The 16427-nt window shown below is 53.2% G+C and overlaps 1 protein-coding gene across 8 annotated transcripts in view; it reads left to right on the top strand.

The window, feature by feature from the left end:
• SACS (sacsin molecular chaperone) overlaps positions 1-16427 on the top strand; it is a 73490-nt gene that overhangs the window by 42847 nt on the left and 14216 nt on the right. For 4 of the 8 annotated variants that reach the window (XM_021065465.2, XM_021065462.2, XM_084981239.1 and 1 more), the window contains 4 exons: positions 1588-1734; positions 3975-5460; positions 6174-6265; positions 14084-14110. In XM_021065465.2, coding sequence (XP_020921124.1) covers positions 1588-1734; positions 3975-5460; positions 6174-6265; positions 14084-14110 — 1752 coding nt within the window. The remainder of the gene's footprint in view (positions 1-1587; positions 1735-3974; positions 5461-6173; positions 6266-14083; positions 14111-16427) is intronic. The other 4 variants (XM_084981238.1, XM_021065464.2, XM_084981240.1 and 1 more) reach the window with 1 other exon arrangement.

The following is a 16427-nucleotide window of genomic DNA, read 5'->3' as shown; positions in this document are numbered from 1 at the left end:
TGTGGCAGGAAGGTTGCGTGGTGGTGTCTGTCAAGGGTGCGATGCCACCTGACACACCGGGAGGTTTTCCTTCTGGTCCCGACTCCTGCTCCTTCGTGACCTCGGGCAGGTCCTGCATTTCTACAGCCAGAGGGTCCGACCACCAGGCTTCCTGGCTCTCAGAGTCTGTGGTTGATGTAATCGCGTGGAAGGCTCTCTGTGTCCTGGGAGGGACTTTGGTCCAAGTCCCCTCCCCAGGGCCGCCCTGTGTCCGTCTCCACGGGACCCGGTGGCGAGCGGCCCAGATCCCGTCCGCCCTCGCTGGGACTGAGCCGAGGGCAGAGCCTGGCCGCGTCCTCGCCTGCCCGCCCTTGCGGTGGGGGAGCGCCGCGGGCGCCCAGGTGCTCTGGGGGTTAAATGAGATCCTGTGTGTTGAGAAGTGTCCCATCTGCTGTCACACTGATACTGGGTGTGTCCTGCAGAAGCGACATGGCGAAGGTGAGAGTGGGATGAGGTCCTGGAAGTGCTTGATTCCAAATTCTATCTCACGTCTAGGAAATTTTGCCCTAGGCCTGACTTGGCCTCATTAAAAAAAATTTGAAAGAAGATTATTGAGCTGAGTTGGTGCATAGGCACCCTTAGAGCCAGGTTCTTCCAGTGATATCAGATTAGCCAGTTGAAAAACTCAGGCGCCACCTCTGGCCTTTTCACACGGCAGCCCCTGCTTGTGAGGCCTGAGGGCGTCTTCCGTTTTCACCAGGTGTGACTAGTGTCTTGGCTGCTGTCACCTTCCTGGTCACAGTTTCCCTTTACCCACAGCATGTAGCTGAGAACTCCTGAGTGCTTTCGTGTAACGAGGTGACAGGGCTTCGAATGTCCGATCTGGTGCAGAACCCAAGCTCTTCCCAGCTTCGCGCTCAACTGATGAGTTCAAGGCTGTGACCACGTGAAGGAAGCTGGGAGAACTGGGGGCTCCCAGAGGCTCCCCAGGTCTTCTCGTGCTGGGGGAGCACCCACTGTGGCTGGGTTTAGAGAAGGGGCCTTCCCAGTGCTCGTCCTTCCTGGGAGCCTGGGCTGCATGCAGATCCCTGCGGCGACTGTGTCACCAGTGGCAGTCACGCTGTTGTGTAACACGGACCATGGCAGCACCCCACATCTGCGCTTGAGGCCAGAGGCGTGTGAGTGAGCAGGCTTGTTTTTCACCTTATGAAGTGATCCACAAACAGGTTTCTTTAGATCGCAGATCTTGGCGCATTTACAGATAATCCCCTTTGCAAAGGTCCGTAACTGCGCTCTCTAGAAACACAGTGTACAAAGTAGTGCACGGTGACGGGTGCTCTTGTTTGCCCTGTGTGTCGAGTATCCAGGGACCGTAATTTTTCCTTCTTGAATTTTTGGTCGACAGTAGTGTTTCTTCTCCTGGCAGTTTTTACCATCAGTTTGTCACTTGTTTCTATGGTGAAGGCAGCCGAACTGAGGGCCGAGTTCAGTCACTGGGCTCAGTTCCGTCTTCCTGCCACTGAGCAGCGTGAGGTGGGGCCAGGTCTCCAATGGGGACTGAGCACTCCGGCCCCCTTTCTCAACACCCGCACGTCCCTTGCCGCCCAGGGCCAGCCCTCTACGTGTACAACAACGCGGTCTTCACCCCGGAGGACTGGCACGGCATCCAGGAGATCGCGCGCAGCCGGAAAAAGGACGACCCTTTGAAGGTCGGAAGATTTGGAATCGGGTTTAATTCTGTCTATCATATCACAGGTATGGTATCTGGCCTTTCAGTCTTGATATTGAAAATTATTATCGTTTATTGGGTTAACTTCAGAGGCGAAGCTGTTTTAAAAGGCATCTGTCCCAGATTCTGTCAGTGGCAAGAAGTATGTCAGTGAAATATCAGTGTCGTGCATTTTCTCAAGTTACCACGGTAACTGTACTGAATCTTCACCACGTGACCCAAGGAGTCAGTGTGTTCCGTCATCTTGTCTGTGGCTTGAAACTTCCTCTGAGCTGTTGAAAGCCTACACAAAATCGTTGCTCTAAAAAGTTTTACGCCGCAGATCTTTGAGTCAGGCAAACTGATTTTCACAGATTTTCTTCTCCATATTTTAATTAATTAATTTATTTTTGCTTTTTTTAGGGCCACGCCGGCTGCATATGGAGGTTCCCAGGCTAGGGGTTGAATCGGAGCTGTAGCTGCTGGCCTACACCACAGCCACAGCCATGCAAGATCCAAGCTGCATCTGCGGCCTACACCACAGCTCATGGCAACACCAGATCCTTAACCCACTGAGCAGGGTCCGGGATTGAACCTGCGTCCTCGTGGATGCTCGTCAGATTCGTTAACCGCTGAGCCCCGGTGGGAACGCCTTGCACATGTTTTTAAATAAGAGGACGCAGAAAGGGTAGGAGCCGCTGGTTGAGGACCTGACAGAAGATCTCTGACATGACTCTCCTTTCTCATTTTCTTCATAAAAATTTTGCCCTCCTTAAACTTAGGAGTATTTTAGCACTTTGAAATTGTGTCTGGCATCGAGGAAGAATAGGAGGTTTCCGATTCGCAGTTACAGGAGGAGGTCTGTGACACTCTAGGGCAGATGTCTCTCAGCGTATATGGCTGTTCTTCCAGAGTCAGAGCTCTTAGTATCTACTGTAGTTTTGTGATAAAGCTTTTCAGAAATTAGCGCTTGCTATGGTTTAATTTCAAACTGTGTTTGCATTTTGAACCTGCAGGAGAAGGGGAGTTTGAGCTGGCAGGCTGTAGCTGGGGCCAGCGTGGCCATATAATTTAGCACCCACAGCGGGGCGCTCCTGAGGGCGAAAGAGGTGGTTTCCTTCTCAGACACTGGCCTGACCTGGGACCGCCCCAGGCAGGCGGGCGGTCTGCTCGCCATGGCCCACTTTCAGTGAGCCTGTTTCCAGTTGCCTTTACATCGTTACAATGCGAAACACCCTTCCAGGTGACATCAGTTACACTGCATACTAAGATGGACGAAATCCCGCCCACATCCTGTACCGATTACACGCGCGCATTCGTGTGTTCAGCTCTTTGTGCGAGACCCTCAGGCTTTAAATTTTACGGGGGCGCAGGTGTGAGCTGCAGCGGTGTGGAGACTCTGCAGGAGTGAAGCGTTCTGAGTCTGCCGACTCCGTGTCTGCGTCTCATGTGGGCTCATCCCTGGTCCAGAATGAGCGTGGGCACGTGGGGTGGCGCTGGCTGGAGCGGCTGCTCCGAGCTGGGGCTGGTAAAGGTCATGCCTCCTGCTTTACCACCGGCAGGAGGCTTCCTGACGCAGTTCCGGGAAAAGGTGTGGGAAGGGGGTGTGGACGGAAGGGGTGTAGACCGCGCTGGTGCTCGACCTGGCGGCCGGGTTGGCCGAGTTACCAGTTCCTACGTCAGACCCCGGAGGGCTTGGGCCTGGGCGGTGTGACAGCTGAGCCCGGAGTGGAGCAGCCCTGTCACAGGCGGATGTCCCTGGTTGCATCGCATCTGCAGATGAAGGCCTCAGTCAGATGAGCCCATTTCTGACTCGCTCCAGGCCACAGAATTGCCTGCGCGGTTCTTCTGTCCCCTCTCTGTCGGAGTCTCTGGGTGAAGTTCGTGTTTGGGGCGTAGGCTGCAGCTTTGTTCTGATTGATTGAGGTCCCATGGCTGTGGTGGGCGTGTGAGTTCCCCCCCTAGGGTTAGGGTTAGGTTTAGGGTTAGGGTTAGGGTTACCTGGTGGAGCTGTGTGGTGTGTGTTTGCAGATGGAGCTTAGGGTTTCCCGATCCTCTTGTGAAGCCCCTCGATGCCTGGGACTTTGTGACTCAAGAGAGCAATCCATCATTTTTCGAGTTCAGAGAATCGTATTCTCAGCGCTAAATGCAGCTTGTTTTTGGATGGCTCTGTTGTGACGCATGCTTTCTCAAGTGGAACCTTCTGGTGGTAGCCTGTGTGTGGCTGTGATGGTGCTTGTCCACTGCGTTTCAGAGTCGATGGTGACGGTGGGATTTTCCTTCGCAGATGTTCCTTGTATCTTCAGTGGGGACCAGATTGGGATGCTGGATCCCCATCAAACCCTGTTTGGTCCACACGAATCAGGCCAGTGTTGGAATCTTAAAGATGACAGCAAAGAAATCAGCGAGCTTGCAGACCAGTTTGCACCGTTTATTGGCATTTTTGGAAGCACCGAGGAAACGTTTCTAAGCGGCAGTTTTCCGGGCACATTCTTCCGGTTCCCCCTCCGCCTGCAGCCCTCGCAGCTTAGCGGTAACCTCTACAATAAGCAGAAGGTTCTCGAGTTGTTCGAGTCCTTCCGGGCCGATGCAGACACGGTGCTGCTCTTCCTGAAAAGTGTGCAGGACGTCTCCTTGCATGTCCGCGAGGCCGATGGCACCGAGAAGCTGGTGTTCAGGGTGACGGCCAGCGAGGGCGAGGCCCCGAAGCTGGAGCGGCCGGACGCCGTCAGGGCCCTGGGCGCCGCCATCAGCAGCTACTGTGCCAAGGTGCCCAGCAAGAGCATAACCTGCGCGACGTACCCGATGGACGTGGTGGTGGAGGACGCGTGCGCTGGGGGCACGCAGAGGACGTCTTGGCTGGTGTGTAACAGTGTGGGCGGCCGGGGCATCAGTACCCAGCTGGACGCGCTGGCCGACGAGTTGAAGTTCGTGCCGGTCATTGGCATAGCCATGCCCTTGTCCAGCGGGGGCGAGGAGGCGGGCGGGGCAGCCTCCGGCTTCGTGGGGAGAGCCTTCTGCTTCCTCCCTCTGCCGCCGGGCGACGAGAGCAAGACGGGCCTCCCTGTGCACATCAGCGGCTTCTTCGGCCTGACGGACAATCGCAGAAGCATCAAATGGAGAGAGCTGGACCAGTGGAGGGACCCGGCGGCCTTGTGGAACGAGCTGCTGGTCGGGAGCGTGGTCCCTCGCGCCTACGCCACCCTGATCCTGGATGCCATCAGCCGCCTGCAGGCGGAAAGGAGCCCCGGCCTGCCGCTGTCGGCCGATGCCGTCTACAGGCTTTGGCCGGACGTGGACCGGGCCCGGGTGCACTGGCAGCCCGTGCTGGAGCCTCTGTTTCGCGAGCTGTTCCAGAACGAGGTCCTTTACTCCCTCAGCGGCCACTGGGTCAGGCTGGAGCAGGCGTGCTTCTCCGAGCTGGACGAGAGTCTGGACTACACCAGGTCTGTGCTCAGCTACCTCCAGAGCGCCGGGAAGCAGGTGGTCAAGGTGCCGGCCCACGTGGCTGCTGCCGTCCAGCTGGCCGCCGCCGGTGCCAGGCCCGCGGGGAAGGTGACGCCCGCGTGGACACGGCAGGTGCTGAGGAAGGCGGCCCCCCTGGGCGGCGCTGCCGAGAAGCTTCACCTGCTCGAGTTTGTGCTCTCCGACCAGGCCTACAGCGAGCTGCTCGGGCTGGAGCTGCTGCCTTTGCAAAGTGGAAGCTTTGTTCCCTTCTCCTCGTCTGTCTCAGACCAGGATGTCGTCTATATTACCTCAGAGGACCACCCCAGGTACGTGCGGGGCCCGCTTCCACAGCGCTGCCGACCCCTGGGGCCCCATCCCGGGCGCGTTTGGAGCCTGCTGGGAAACGCAGCGGTTACGGTGCAGCCGCAGCGAGGAGGGCCTGGCACAACGGCCCTGTTAGAACAGGAGGGGACGCACGGTTATACTCTGAAGGCAAAAGCGTGCAGATTACTGGCAGTTAGAAAGTTCAGAGTTCCCCAGGGGCCTCGCAGTTGAGGGTCCAGTGCTGTCACTGCTGCGGCGTGCGTTTGATCCCTGGCCCAGGAGCTTCTGCATGCTGCAGGGGAAACAAGTTCTAGCAGTTGTTTTCTTGGAAATTCCAGTAAGAGAACACTGCAAATAATGGTTCTAAAGAGCTAATACTAACTAAAAGTAGTCAGTAACGAATTATTTTGATGAAATTAAATGAATGAAAATGCCATGTTAAGAATTTCTTTATGACCGAGGATGGGTATTGACATTTCAGGAAGTAAACTAGGTTCATCCTGAGATGTGTAGACTCCTTCTGGTTTTGGAAATGGTGCGTGATTTGTGTCTTAAAGGGAAGCGGGGGAATGCTTGGTCAGGAGTATTGCAGTGTGATTTGATGTGTGCCTTATAATTTATGTAAATAGTAAGTACATGGAGTTGCCTTGAAGTTGTGTGATTGGATGTATCAGCCTTGTTAGAAGGTTCAACTTGTATTTCTTTCATGTTTTAGGTCCCTCTTCCCAGGTCTCGAAGGAAGATTTATTTTGGATAACTTGAAACCTCATCTTCTGGCTGCTTTAAAGGAAGCTGCCCAAACACGAGGTATTATAGCTGTTTAGTTTTTTTTTTTTTAAATAAACGTATTTATAGAAATGTAAACAGTTTAAGTTTTCCATTAGGTTGAATCAGTATGAAATTGCCGATGGTTATGCGTTTTAGACCCGTAACTCGATGGTTTCACATCAACCTCATGTGATTGTAGTTTAAGATGTTTTAATAGTGGATTTTGCCATCCCAAAGAATCCGCAGGCGATACTGTGTTTGATGGGCTCTCTTGTCACGGTGGTGGTGGGCATTTATGGAAATCAGTTCTTAGACGTGCACAGGGCTGTGCAGTTTTTAGTGCTTTCTTGTTTCCTTCTGGTCTGAGCCCCCGCCTCACCTCCGTAGCCCGTGTGGCAGTGAGTGCAGCCACTGTCCCTTAGGTGGCACAGGGCAGAGGGGTCGGCTTTGGCCCGTGGGCATGACACGTGCCCTCCACTGCCCTGTGTGGCTGTGCCGGGAAGCGCCGGTGGGCCGAGGAGCTCTGCGGCGGGGCGGCCCCAGCAGAGGGTGCTGGCCTTGAGCGGGAGCTCTTCTTAGGAAGAGAGAGGACGGCGTGGTTGTGTGCAGTATGGTCTTTCAGCTTCGGCAAACGCCCTTCTCTTGCAAGACGGTTGCCTGAGCCTTTGAAGTTAGATATTGGCCTGAAAACGTCTAGATTTGTCCCCCTAGTTATGGTTGGAAAGAGTATTCTTTGCGGCGTGTCTTTGGCGGTGGATGCAATTTTCTTGTCAGAGACACCTGCCGAAGGACGAGTTGCTGACGACGGCGCCTCTCCCCGCGTGGAGCGGGAGGGAAGGAGTTGGACGGGGCCAGGCCCACGTGGAGTGGGGTGAGGCCGAGGGTGCCGTGCAAGCCCGAGGGCATCCAGATCCCTCCCTCAGTTGGGAATCGTCATCTTCCAGGGAGCCTTAGCCAAACACGCTTGCCTGTAACTCTGCCATCCTGTGCTCCAATTCCAGCAATCTTTAGTTTTCAAATTCTCGCCTATATTCTTGTATAAAACTTTACACTGAAATGTAACGTGCATATGGAAAGTCTCTATGTCTTAAATGTAGGCCTGATGAACTTTTATAAACCCAACACGTGCTGCAGCTCCACGCCAGCAGACTGCCAGCACCCGGCCTTTTGCACGGAGCCCCGTGCCCTCGGGGCGACCGTGATCCCGACTCCCGCGCCTCCTGTGGAGGAGGCAGCGGTGTGGGCTGTGCGTGCTGCCGCGGCGCACGCTTAGGTTTGCCAGGCCCGTCCGGGATCGCACGTGCCGCTGTGGGTCAGTCTCTGGCTGTGCTGCTTCACTGTGGAAAGAGGGGACGTTGCCCGTGGCCAGAGGTTTCTGAGGTGGCCGTGGATTTGGAAGTTGGTTGAAAGTTACTCCCGACCCAGCAGGCAGAGGGGTAGACTGCGACGGCGGAGCAGGGCTGCCTTCCTCGCAGCGGCCTTGCTGCTGGGCACTGGCTCTTACGTCTGCAGGGCTGAGTTAAAGTCGGGTCCTTTTCCCTGGGGTAAGGTGGCGTCTTGATAACCTTGAGTCTTCCTGCTTTGTATGTATTTTCATCTTCTCGTCTACTGTGCCTTCTCGTTTGTTACTTGGGGATCATACCGTAAACACTGGTTTTCTCTCTGGCTCCTGGTTAGTTGTTTTGGACGGTGACACTGGATAGGGTGTCTTCACTGCGTGTGTCACCTGTAATTTATGGCTCGGCTGTCCCACAGTTGGCCTTCACGGTCACTTTCCTGTAGCTTGACTTATTAACCCGCCGTTCTTGTGCTTATGTAATGGTCCCGACCCCTAGCCTTTTCGTGTTTCTGTCTGGCCATGGGGTGAGGGGTTACTGCCCCTGGGGCGCCTTCCCTGTTTTTATACCGTGAGGTCCAGGCAAGAGTTTGTTGTTGCTGCGGCCTTATTGCCATTCACAGCTGGGATGTTCGGGAGCATAACGGTGTAGGAGCTGATGGGGACCCCTAAGTGACACCTTTGCCTCCCTTCCCTGAGACCCGAGTCGTGAGGGGTGTGCAGGGAGGGCCCGGCAGGTGGACGTCGGGGCGCAGCCGTGGCTGCTGACCGTCCTGCCCTTGAACTCTGGCTGGGCACGCCGAGGCTGCTGGGGCCCGCCGTGCACGGGGGCTGGCGGGCCGGGCCTGGCAGTCTCCCTGGGCAGCAGCAGAGCCCCTTTCTAAACAGGCCGGTCGGCGAGCCATTCCCCGTTCTGCTGGTGGGCGGGTGAGGGGCAGCGAGTGCGGGGCGGGGAGCCCCGAGCCTTAGTTATGGGGCTGCCTTCCCACCGTAGGAGGCACCACCGATGTGTGACAGCGTTTGGTCTTTTTTGCTCTACGTAGTGATTATGTGACTGTTGTGCTGACCCCACGCGCCCGCCGAGGACTTGTCTTTCCAGTGAGCGGGAAAAGCTCGCCAGTTTTGAAGGTTCTGCTGCATACAGCTGCATGGGAAGCTCTTCCTCTGTGGTGGGTGTTTCTCTAACCCGGTAGCCCGGGCAGGGTCTGTATGGTGATGTGGTCGTTTCCCGTTAAAAACCCCGAGCTGAGTGTGTTCCTGCCGGCCCTGCCCCTGCTGCCCCTGCTGCCCCTTTCCCTGCACAGTTCCCGGCTCCGCCTTCCCCCTCAGGGGAAACACACCCTGACTTGGGTTCGCTGACCTGCCCTCGGCCCCAGTCCTGTTTCTGGAAGGCCTGCCCTCGGCCCCAGTCCAGGCCTGGGGGCACGTATTGCTGCGCGCCCTGCCCCATCGTTCCTGGCACTGCCCGCTGACTTGCGCTTCTGCCAGCATGGCCGGCAGGTTGCCTGACCGAGGCCCCCAGTTCCTGACGGTGTCAGCAAGGCCAGCGGAGCGCGTTTGTGTTTTACCTCGTCCCCGCTCTGAGCTCCCTGGCCTTACGACTGTGCTCGCTGCGTCCCTGAGACTGCTCTTTGCCCGCTTCTCCGAGTTATTTGTGAGCACCTGTTCCTCAGCTTACCCTCCGATGGGGTTGTTCAGGGTCTCCTGCTCAGCTCTTGGTTGCCCCTCGTCTCCTTGGAGCACCCTCCCTCACTCCCGGCCCCCGCGGTCCTGCACGTGGCATGGCTTCCACATCTTCAGTTGCACCCCCACCTCAGGAGGGCCAGCGCAGTGTAGTGTGGTGGTTACAAGCCTCACCTCTGTCGTCACACAGATTTGGGCTCAAACTTAACTCCTCTACTGTGCGACTTGGAAAAAATAACCCAACCTCCCTGAGCCTTTCTCGCCTTATCCGTAACATGGTAATACAGTAACGTCCTTCCATGAGAGCATGTCTGCGGCCTCAAGAGTGCCTTCCCTGAGATGCAGAGTGCTTTATTCCAAGTGTAATGACGCGGGAATAAGGTTGCGTGGGGGATGGCAGGCAGTCACAACTCACCCGCTGAGTTTTTTTCCTTGTTTTGGATGCCCTGCGGCATTTGGCGTTCCTGGGCCAGGGATCAGATCTGAGCCACAGTTGTAACCTACACTGCAGCTGTGCCAATACCGGATCCTTTAACCCACTGTGCTGGGCTGGGGATTGAACCTGCTCCGCAGCGCTGCAGAGACGCTGCTGATCTCACTGTGCCACAGCAGGAACTCCCCAGTTGAATTTGTTACCTGGTTTTCGCAGTAGGGCAGGTGATTGAAAACCCTGCGCTGTGATGTGGTCTCACTGTTGGCACGTCTCTGCCGATCCGATGCGGTATCCGTGACGCGTGTAGTTTAACACTATGTGGCCCGTAGTAAATGCTGATGGAATGGCAGCTGCCGTGAGCTTGCCCTGGAGCTCCTTTAGTGTCTCCGAATCGGCGTTTCCACAGCCAGTCGCCACCCTCCTCAAGCCGCCGTCTCTTCTCTGTGGGAGCAGCCCACCCTCGGCCTGCTCAGAAACAGCCCCACTTCGCCGTCTTTGCCGCACAGCCTCTGCGTCAGCCCCTCCTCTTTCTGCCGCCCCTGCCATGGTGCAGGCCCTCCCTCCCAGGGCCCCCCCCTCCAGTGCTCACTCTTTTTTTTTTTTTTTCTTCCCTAGGGCTGCACCTGCGGTATATGGAAGTTCCCAGGCTAGGGGTCTAATTGGAGCTGTTGCTGCCAACCTGTGCCACAGCCACAGCCACAGCAATGCCAGATCCCAGCCTCATCTGTGACCTGCACCACAGCTCACGGCAATGTTGGATCCTTAACCCACTGAGCGAGGCCAGGGATCGAACCTGCAACGTCATGCTTCTTAATTGGATTTGTTTCTGCTGTACCAAGATGGGAATTCCTCTTTTTCTTTTTAAAGATTTTAATTTTTTCATTACAGCTGGTTTACAGTGTTCTGTCAGTTTTCTGCTGTACAGCAAGGTGACCCAGTCACACATGCATGTATACATTCTTTTTCTCACATTATCCTGCTCCATCATAAGTGACTAGATGTGGTTCCCAGAGGTACACAGCAGGATCTCATTGCTTATCCACTCCAAAGGCAGGAGTCTGCATCTGTTAGCCCCAAATTCCCAGCCCATCCCACTCCCTCCCCCTCCCCCTTGGCAACCACAAGTCTGTTCTTCATGTCCAGGATTTTCTTCTCTGTGGAAAGGTTCATTAGTTCTGTATATGAGATTCCAGATACGTGATCTCATATGGTATTTGTCTTTCTCTTTCTGACTTACTTCACTTAGTATGAGAGTCTTTAGTTCCATTCCTGCTGCTGCAAATGGCATTATTTTGTTCTTTTTTTGTGCCTGAGTCATATTCCATTGTGTATATATACGACATCTTCTTAGTCCATTCATCTGCCAATGGACATTTAGGTTGTTCCCATGTCTTGGCTGTTGTGAATAGAGCTACAATGAACATGCGGGTGCATGTGTCTTTTTCAGGGAAAGTTTTGTCCGGATATATGCCGAAGAGTGGGACTGCTGGGTCATGTGGTAGTTCTTTGTATAGTTTTCTAAGGGACCTCCATACTGTTCTGCAGAGTGGTTGTACCAGCTGACATTCCCACCAACAGTGCAGGAGGGTTCCCTTTTCTCCACACCCCCTCTGGCATTTATTATTTGTGGACTTATTACTGATGGCCATTCTGACTGGTGTGAGATGGTATCTCGTGGTAGTTTTGATTTGCATTTCTCTAATAATCAGGGATGTTGAGCATTTTTTCATGTGCTTATTGGCCACCCGTATATGTTCTTTGGAGAAATGTCTATTCAGGTCTTTTGCCCATTTTTCAACTGTGTTGTTGGTTTTTTTGCTGTTGAGTTGTATAAGTTGTTTGCATATATTAGAGATTAGGCCCTTGTCAGTTGCATCATTTGAAACTATTTTCTCATTCCATAGGTTGTCTTGGTGGTTTATTTTTGTGGTTTCCTTTGCTGTGCCAAAAGCTTGTCAGTTTGATCAGGTCCCATTGGTTTATTTTTGTTTTTATTTCTGTTGCCTTGGGAGGCTGACCTACGCAAGCATTTGTCTGGCTGATGTCAGAGAATGTTTTGCCTGTGTTCTTCTCTAGAAGTTTGATGGTGTCTTGTCTTACATTTAAGTCTTAAGCCATTTTGAGTTTATTTCTGTGCATGGTGCGAGGGTGTGTTCTGGTTTCATTGTCCAGTGCTGCCCCCCCCGCCTGCAGCCACAGTTAACTGTCCCAGAGCTGGGGCCGCCCTTACTCTCTGTGTCCCCGTGCCTGGCTGCCAGGCTAGCGCCACGCCTCTGCTGCTGGGCGGGGTGGGTGGGGTTGAGGGCAGACACGGAGGCCGAGCCCGCTGCTGTGCCTGGTCACATCTCCCTCAGGTGGCAGAGCCCGTGTTCCCGTCCTCCTTCCAGGGATGTGACACTGCGCAGAAAGAATTTGTAGGATTTAAGGGACTCGCTTGGGGTGCAGAGTTGGAATGACAGTTCCGTGTGTTTTACTTTTTTAATGGTCTAGACTCTTTCCGTATTAGTTACTCGAGTAAATGCCTCAGAAGGTACAAGAGCAGGAGAATGGGCTTTGGAGGGAATACCTGATGGATTGGCACCAAGACCCTACGCACATCGAAACTTTCCCACCCTTACTGGGGGTGGTCCCTGGGCCTTGGTCCATTTCATGACCCCGGTCTCTGCAGCGAACAGTGGCTGGAATTGCCCCTACGTGCTGGGCATGGCGCTCGGGGGCAGAATATAAAGAAGCATGAAACCAGAGGTGTTCACAGCAGGGTCCGCGGTGCTGTGGGCCAGTCTACCAGGCCTGGGTCTCATACGGGGACAGAGGCAGAGCTGGGGGACGGGGCCTGGGTCACATTCAGGGACAGAGTCACTGCTGGGAGGCTGGCAGGTTAGGGAGCTGGCAGAGGAGCTGGCGCGGGCACACTCCGTGGCAGGCGCTCAGGCAAAGTGTGCAGACGTCGTGTCTGAGGGGTGGTGTGGCCCCTCGGGGTTCCTTACCGAGGCGGCAGCTCAGGTACCTGCAGGGAGCCCTCCCGGAAAAGCGGCAGCTTTGGGTCAGCCTCCTGTGTGTAGATGAGAAGCGTGGGGCGATTCGGCGCGAGAGCCGAGTCTGTGGCCCCCCAGGCCGCGTTTCAGGAGCCCTTCTCCCTCCCGACCCCACCGTCAGCCTCCTGGAGGCGACCTCTTCTCAGCTGGGATTGGAAATGCCCCGGACAATCTCCCCACGTGGACTCTGGCCTCTCGAGTGAAGGCCACAGCACTGCTAGGTTATCTTTCTGAAATGAGATTTTCTCATTTCTCACCTGAAACTCTTTCAAAGGCTTCGTCCCTGTTTTCTCTGAATAAAGGCCAGAATCCTTAGCATGTGGGGTTCTTTGTTACTTGGCTCCATTTTCTGGCTGTTAGAATGAGGCCTGGTACCTGGAAAGGGGCTGCCGCACCTGCCCTTACTGTGAGTGCCGTCGGTCACCTGGGTCCTCACCTCCCGTGACCCCCTCGTGTTGGAAGACCACGTGTCTGTCCCTCCCGTAGGCACGGTGCCCGTGGCTGTCCTTGCCCCCTGGCCTCGTGCTCCACGCCGGCACAGTCCACGTGTGACCCCATCCTGAGCTCCTGCCTGTGCTGGGCATTTCTAAGAGGGTGTCTGCTCCCTGCCTTCCCCACGAGGCATAAGCCAAGGTCTGGGACCAGGCTGTCTTGTCTGTTTCTGTGTCTCTAGGGCCCAGTCAGTATTGGTAACTGACAAAATGATGGATGTGATGATCAGAGGAGCTTAAATTCCTTTGCCAAGACCCGTGGTCTCTGTATCTGCTGACAGGTTGAGCCCAAGGTACCCACGTCCCCAGCCTTCTTACCCAGTTGTAGGCAGGTGCTTGCTTTGGGGAGAGGAGGGCTTCTTTGAGGTCTGTAATTGTTGGTTACCGCAGGCAGGTAGAGGAAATATGGGATAAAACCTCCCTTTCTTTGTCATAAGGTCAGAATTCAGTGTACTGTGTGTACTCTACAGAGGTATTCAAAAGCCTTCCAAAATCAGAGGTCTTCCCTTTCTTAATTATCTAGGCTACCTGAATACTATACGATGAGAGCTTGTACAGAAAGCCCACCTGGAGCTTATCGCCTGACTGTATTTATATTGTTGGAATGTAATTGATGCAGATAAAGTACAGATTTTGATTTCTTTCTGAACTGAGATTTCGCCCCCTTAACGTAGTTTGGATTTAGTTTGCATTGAAATACACCTTTCAATCTTAAACGTATATTCTGCCATGTATCGAGTTTTGTTTATGGCTTTTCTTTTACCTCTTATGTGTAAAGATTCTACAAACAGTGTTAAGATACTTTATAATTTCTGTAGCTGTCATATGAAAGTTATGACAACTCTGGCTTTTTCTAAAACGGATTTGATTATATTCTAGCACAACAGCTTCTCTGGGGATATTCAGGTATGATGACTGGCTGAATGTTGTGTTCATTTGTAGCCTGATGGTTTTGTTCATTGATTCTTTGAACCCTGTTTTTTCACTTACCTAAGTAGCTAGAAATTACGTCCCCATTGTTTTTCTGGTGGTCATAACTATTAAAGGAGAGAGGAAACCACACTGATAGAGTGGCTGTTCTGCCTACTACAGTAAAACCATTTTAAATGACTGGGAAGCAGTCCTTCCACCGAAAGAATTGTGCTGAGATTTGTACCTTAAGCTGTGGCTTCTCGTGGGGAAGCGAGCCTGCACACCTGCTGTGCCATTCCCACCAGCGCAGACGGAGGGCAGAGGGGCTCCATCCTGGGACCTGTGCCCCTGAAGGGAGGCCTCTGGGGGCTGACCACTGCGGAGTGTGGCCCAGCGTGCCCAGCGTGCCCAGCGCGCCAGGGAACGAGCAGAGGTGGGGCCGACAGCAGGCTTTAGGGGCGGCCGCTGACCGTTCTCACGCTGCCCAGGCCATTTGTTGCCTGTCGTCTTCTCATAACAAGTTTCGACTCAACTTGTATTATTTCGCCCAGTTCACTTGGAAAATTAGAGGAAAGATTTGCTTTATAGAAATTGCTTTTGTAATAAACATTATTTCGGAGTCAATCTCTTCCTTAAAGCAGGCGATATATACACCTCTACTGAAATTAACTGAGAAACCAGGTCATTTTTAGAGAGATAATTCATGTAAATATGAACTTTGGTTTCTAGCCTGTTCAGGGGGTTCATCATTCACAGCCACTATGACTGGATGTTCCTAAATTCCTAGGGTGCAATCAAAGAGGAAGACAGAATCTTGAGGTGAGCAGGCTGCGTGGTCAGCACCTGCCCGAGGGGCCGGCTCTGTCCGCCGTCTCCTCACCGCTGTTCCATCTCCTGCTGGAGACAAAAACTAGGGAGGAGGCAGCAGTGTGGTGCTGAGCCTGTGAGCGGGTGGCTTTCCGCGGGACCCTCGGGGTGTCAGGTGCTGCCAGGGCTCGCAGGGTGCCGGGGGTGGGGGGGGGCACCGAGCTGGCTGGCGGGCCATCCTCTCCTGCCTCTGTGTGCTCCCCCTCCCTTTCCTTTTTGGTCCTTGAAGGTCTGACTGACGTACAGCGCACCCTTCACGTGGACCCTGGCCTTATTTTGGAGCCGCCTGTAACACCCTGTTTCCGTCCATGCTGAATGCAAACAAACGTCTTTGGCAACACAGCCAAAGACGTGGTGCATCCCTGAACAGTGATTCCACGTATGCTGAGGTTGTTATTCTGAAGTGAGCTAGAGGAAGCACAAACTGCTCTTCAAGAGTTTAGGTAAAAACTTTGTCTCTGGGAACACGTCAGTACCCCATACTGAATTGACCTCTTGACAGAGCTGAACATTTTGAAGGCGGGGCCACAAAACCACAAGTCATTTATTAAAATGCTGTAAAATTATTTTACTGATACTGTTAGAGGTTCCTCGCCACTTCAGTGGCTTTCTGACCCTGGGCATGGAGACTTTGTGGTAACATTCAAACGTTAGGGTAAAAGTAAAGGCTTAAATACAAGTAAACAGAAATCAGGAGCTCTGAGTGAATCAGTTGAGTGTCTTACTCTATTTTCTCTCTCCTTTATTTTCTATGATGTTTTTCCATCTGAGCATGGCAGGTGTTAACTGCATGTTACCTGTGGTGTGTGAGTTTTATTGGCATTGTATTGATACATTGATATTCGATACTTTTCCTGAAGGTAGGTACGCATATTATAAGTCGCCAGATTTCATGTGTGGCTGTTCGACGGGATGACCCACAGAATGCATGTCACGTGACAGTGATTAACACAGAACATGGTGTGGTGCATATCTTTTGGCGTGTGTTTTGAGTGTTCTGAGTTGTACTTTCTAACTCTTTTTCTTGTAGTAGACCTCTGTCTTGTGATTTGGATATTCTATTATAGTTAATCCAATTCAGTAAGAGTTTTTTAGAACGTAAAAAGATTAACTGAATAATTATTTTTTAATGGGACTCAAAGACCAAGGAGACCATGCTAGTCAGATTATTGACACGATTTTACGGCTCCTTAAATCTTCCCATTTGTCTCACCCTAAGTTGCACAATTTAGAAACTGAAAACAGCCAGAATGTGGGTGTTGAGATCTTAAAAAGTCACCAACGTGTGTCCTTGCTTACACTTCTGTGGCAGTAATTCTGAATGTCTTATTATATATGACATGAGAAGGGATTTCCTCGGTACGGGTAAGGTCATTTTCCTAACAGGAGTCTGTGAAGTAAGGGTGCCCTTCCTTGGTTAACAGATAATGATAGACCGAAATTG

Source organism: Sus scrofa, chromosome 11, assembly GCF_054392235.1.
Source record: "Sus scrofa isolate SSC_HxYL_T2T_F1_AM1 chromosome 11, Sscrofa_HxYL_maternal_Yorkshire_Landrace_v2.0, whole genome shotgun sequence".
In the NCBI taxonomy this organism is placed as follows: Eukaryota; Metazoa; Chordata; class Mammalia; order Artiodactyla; family Suidae; genus Sus; species Sus scrofa.
This window is presented reverse-complemented; position numbering and strand designations above follow the sequence as displayed.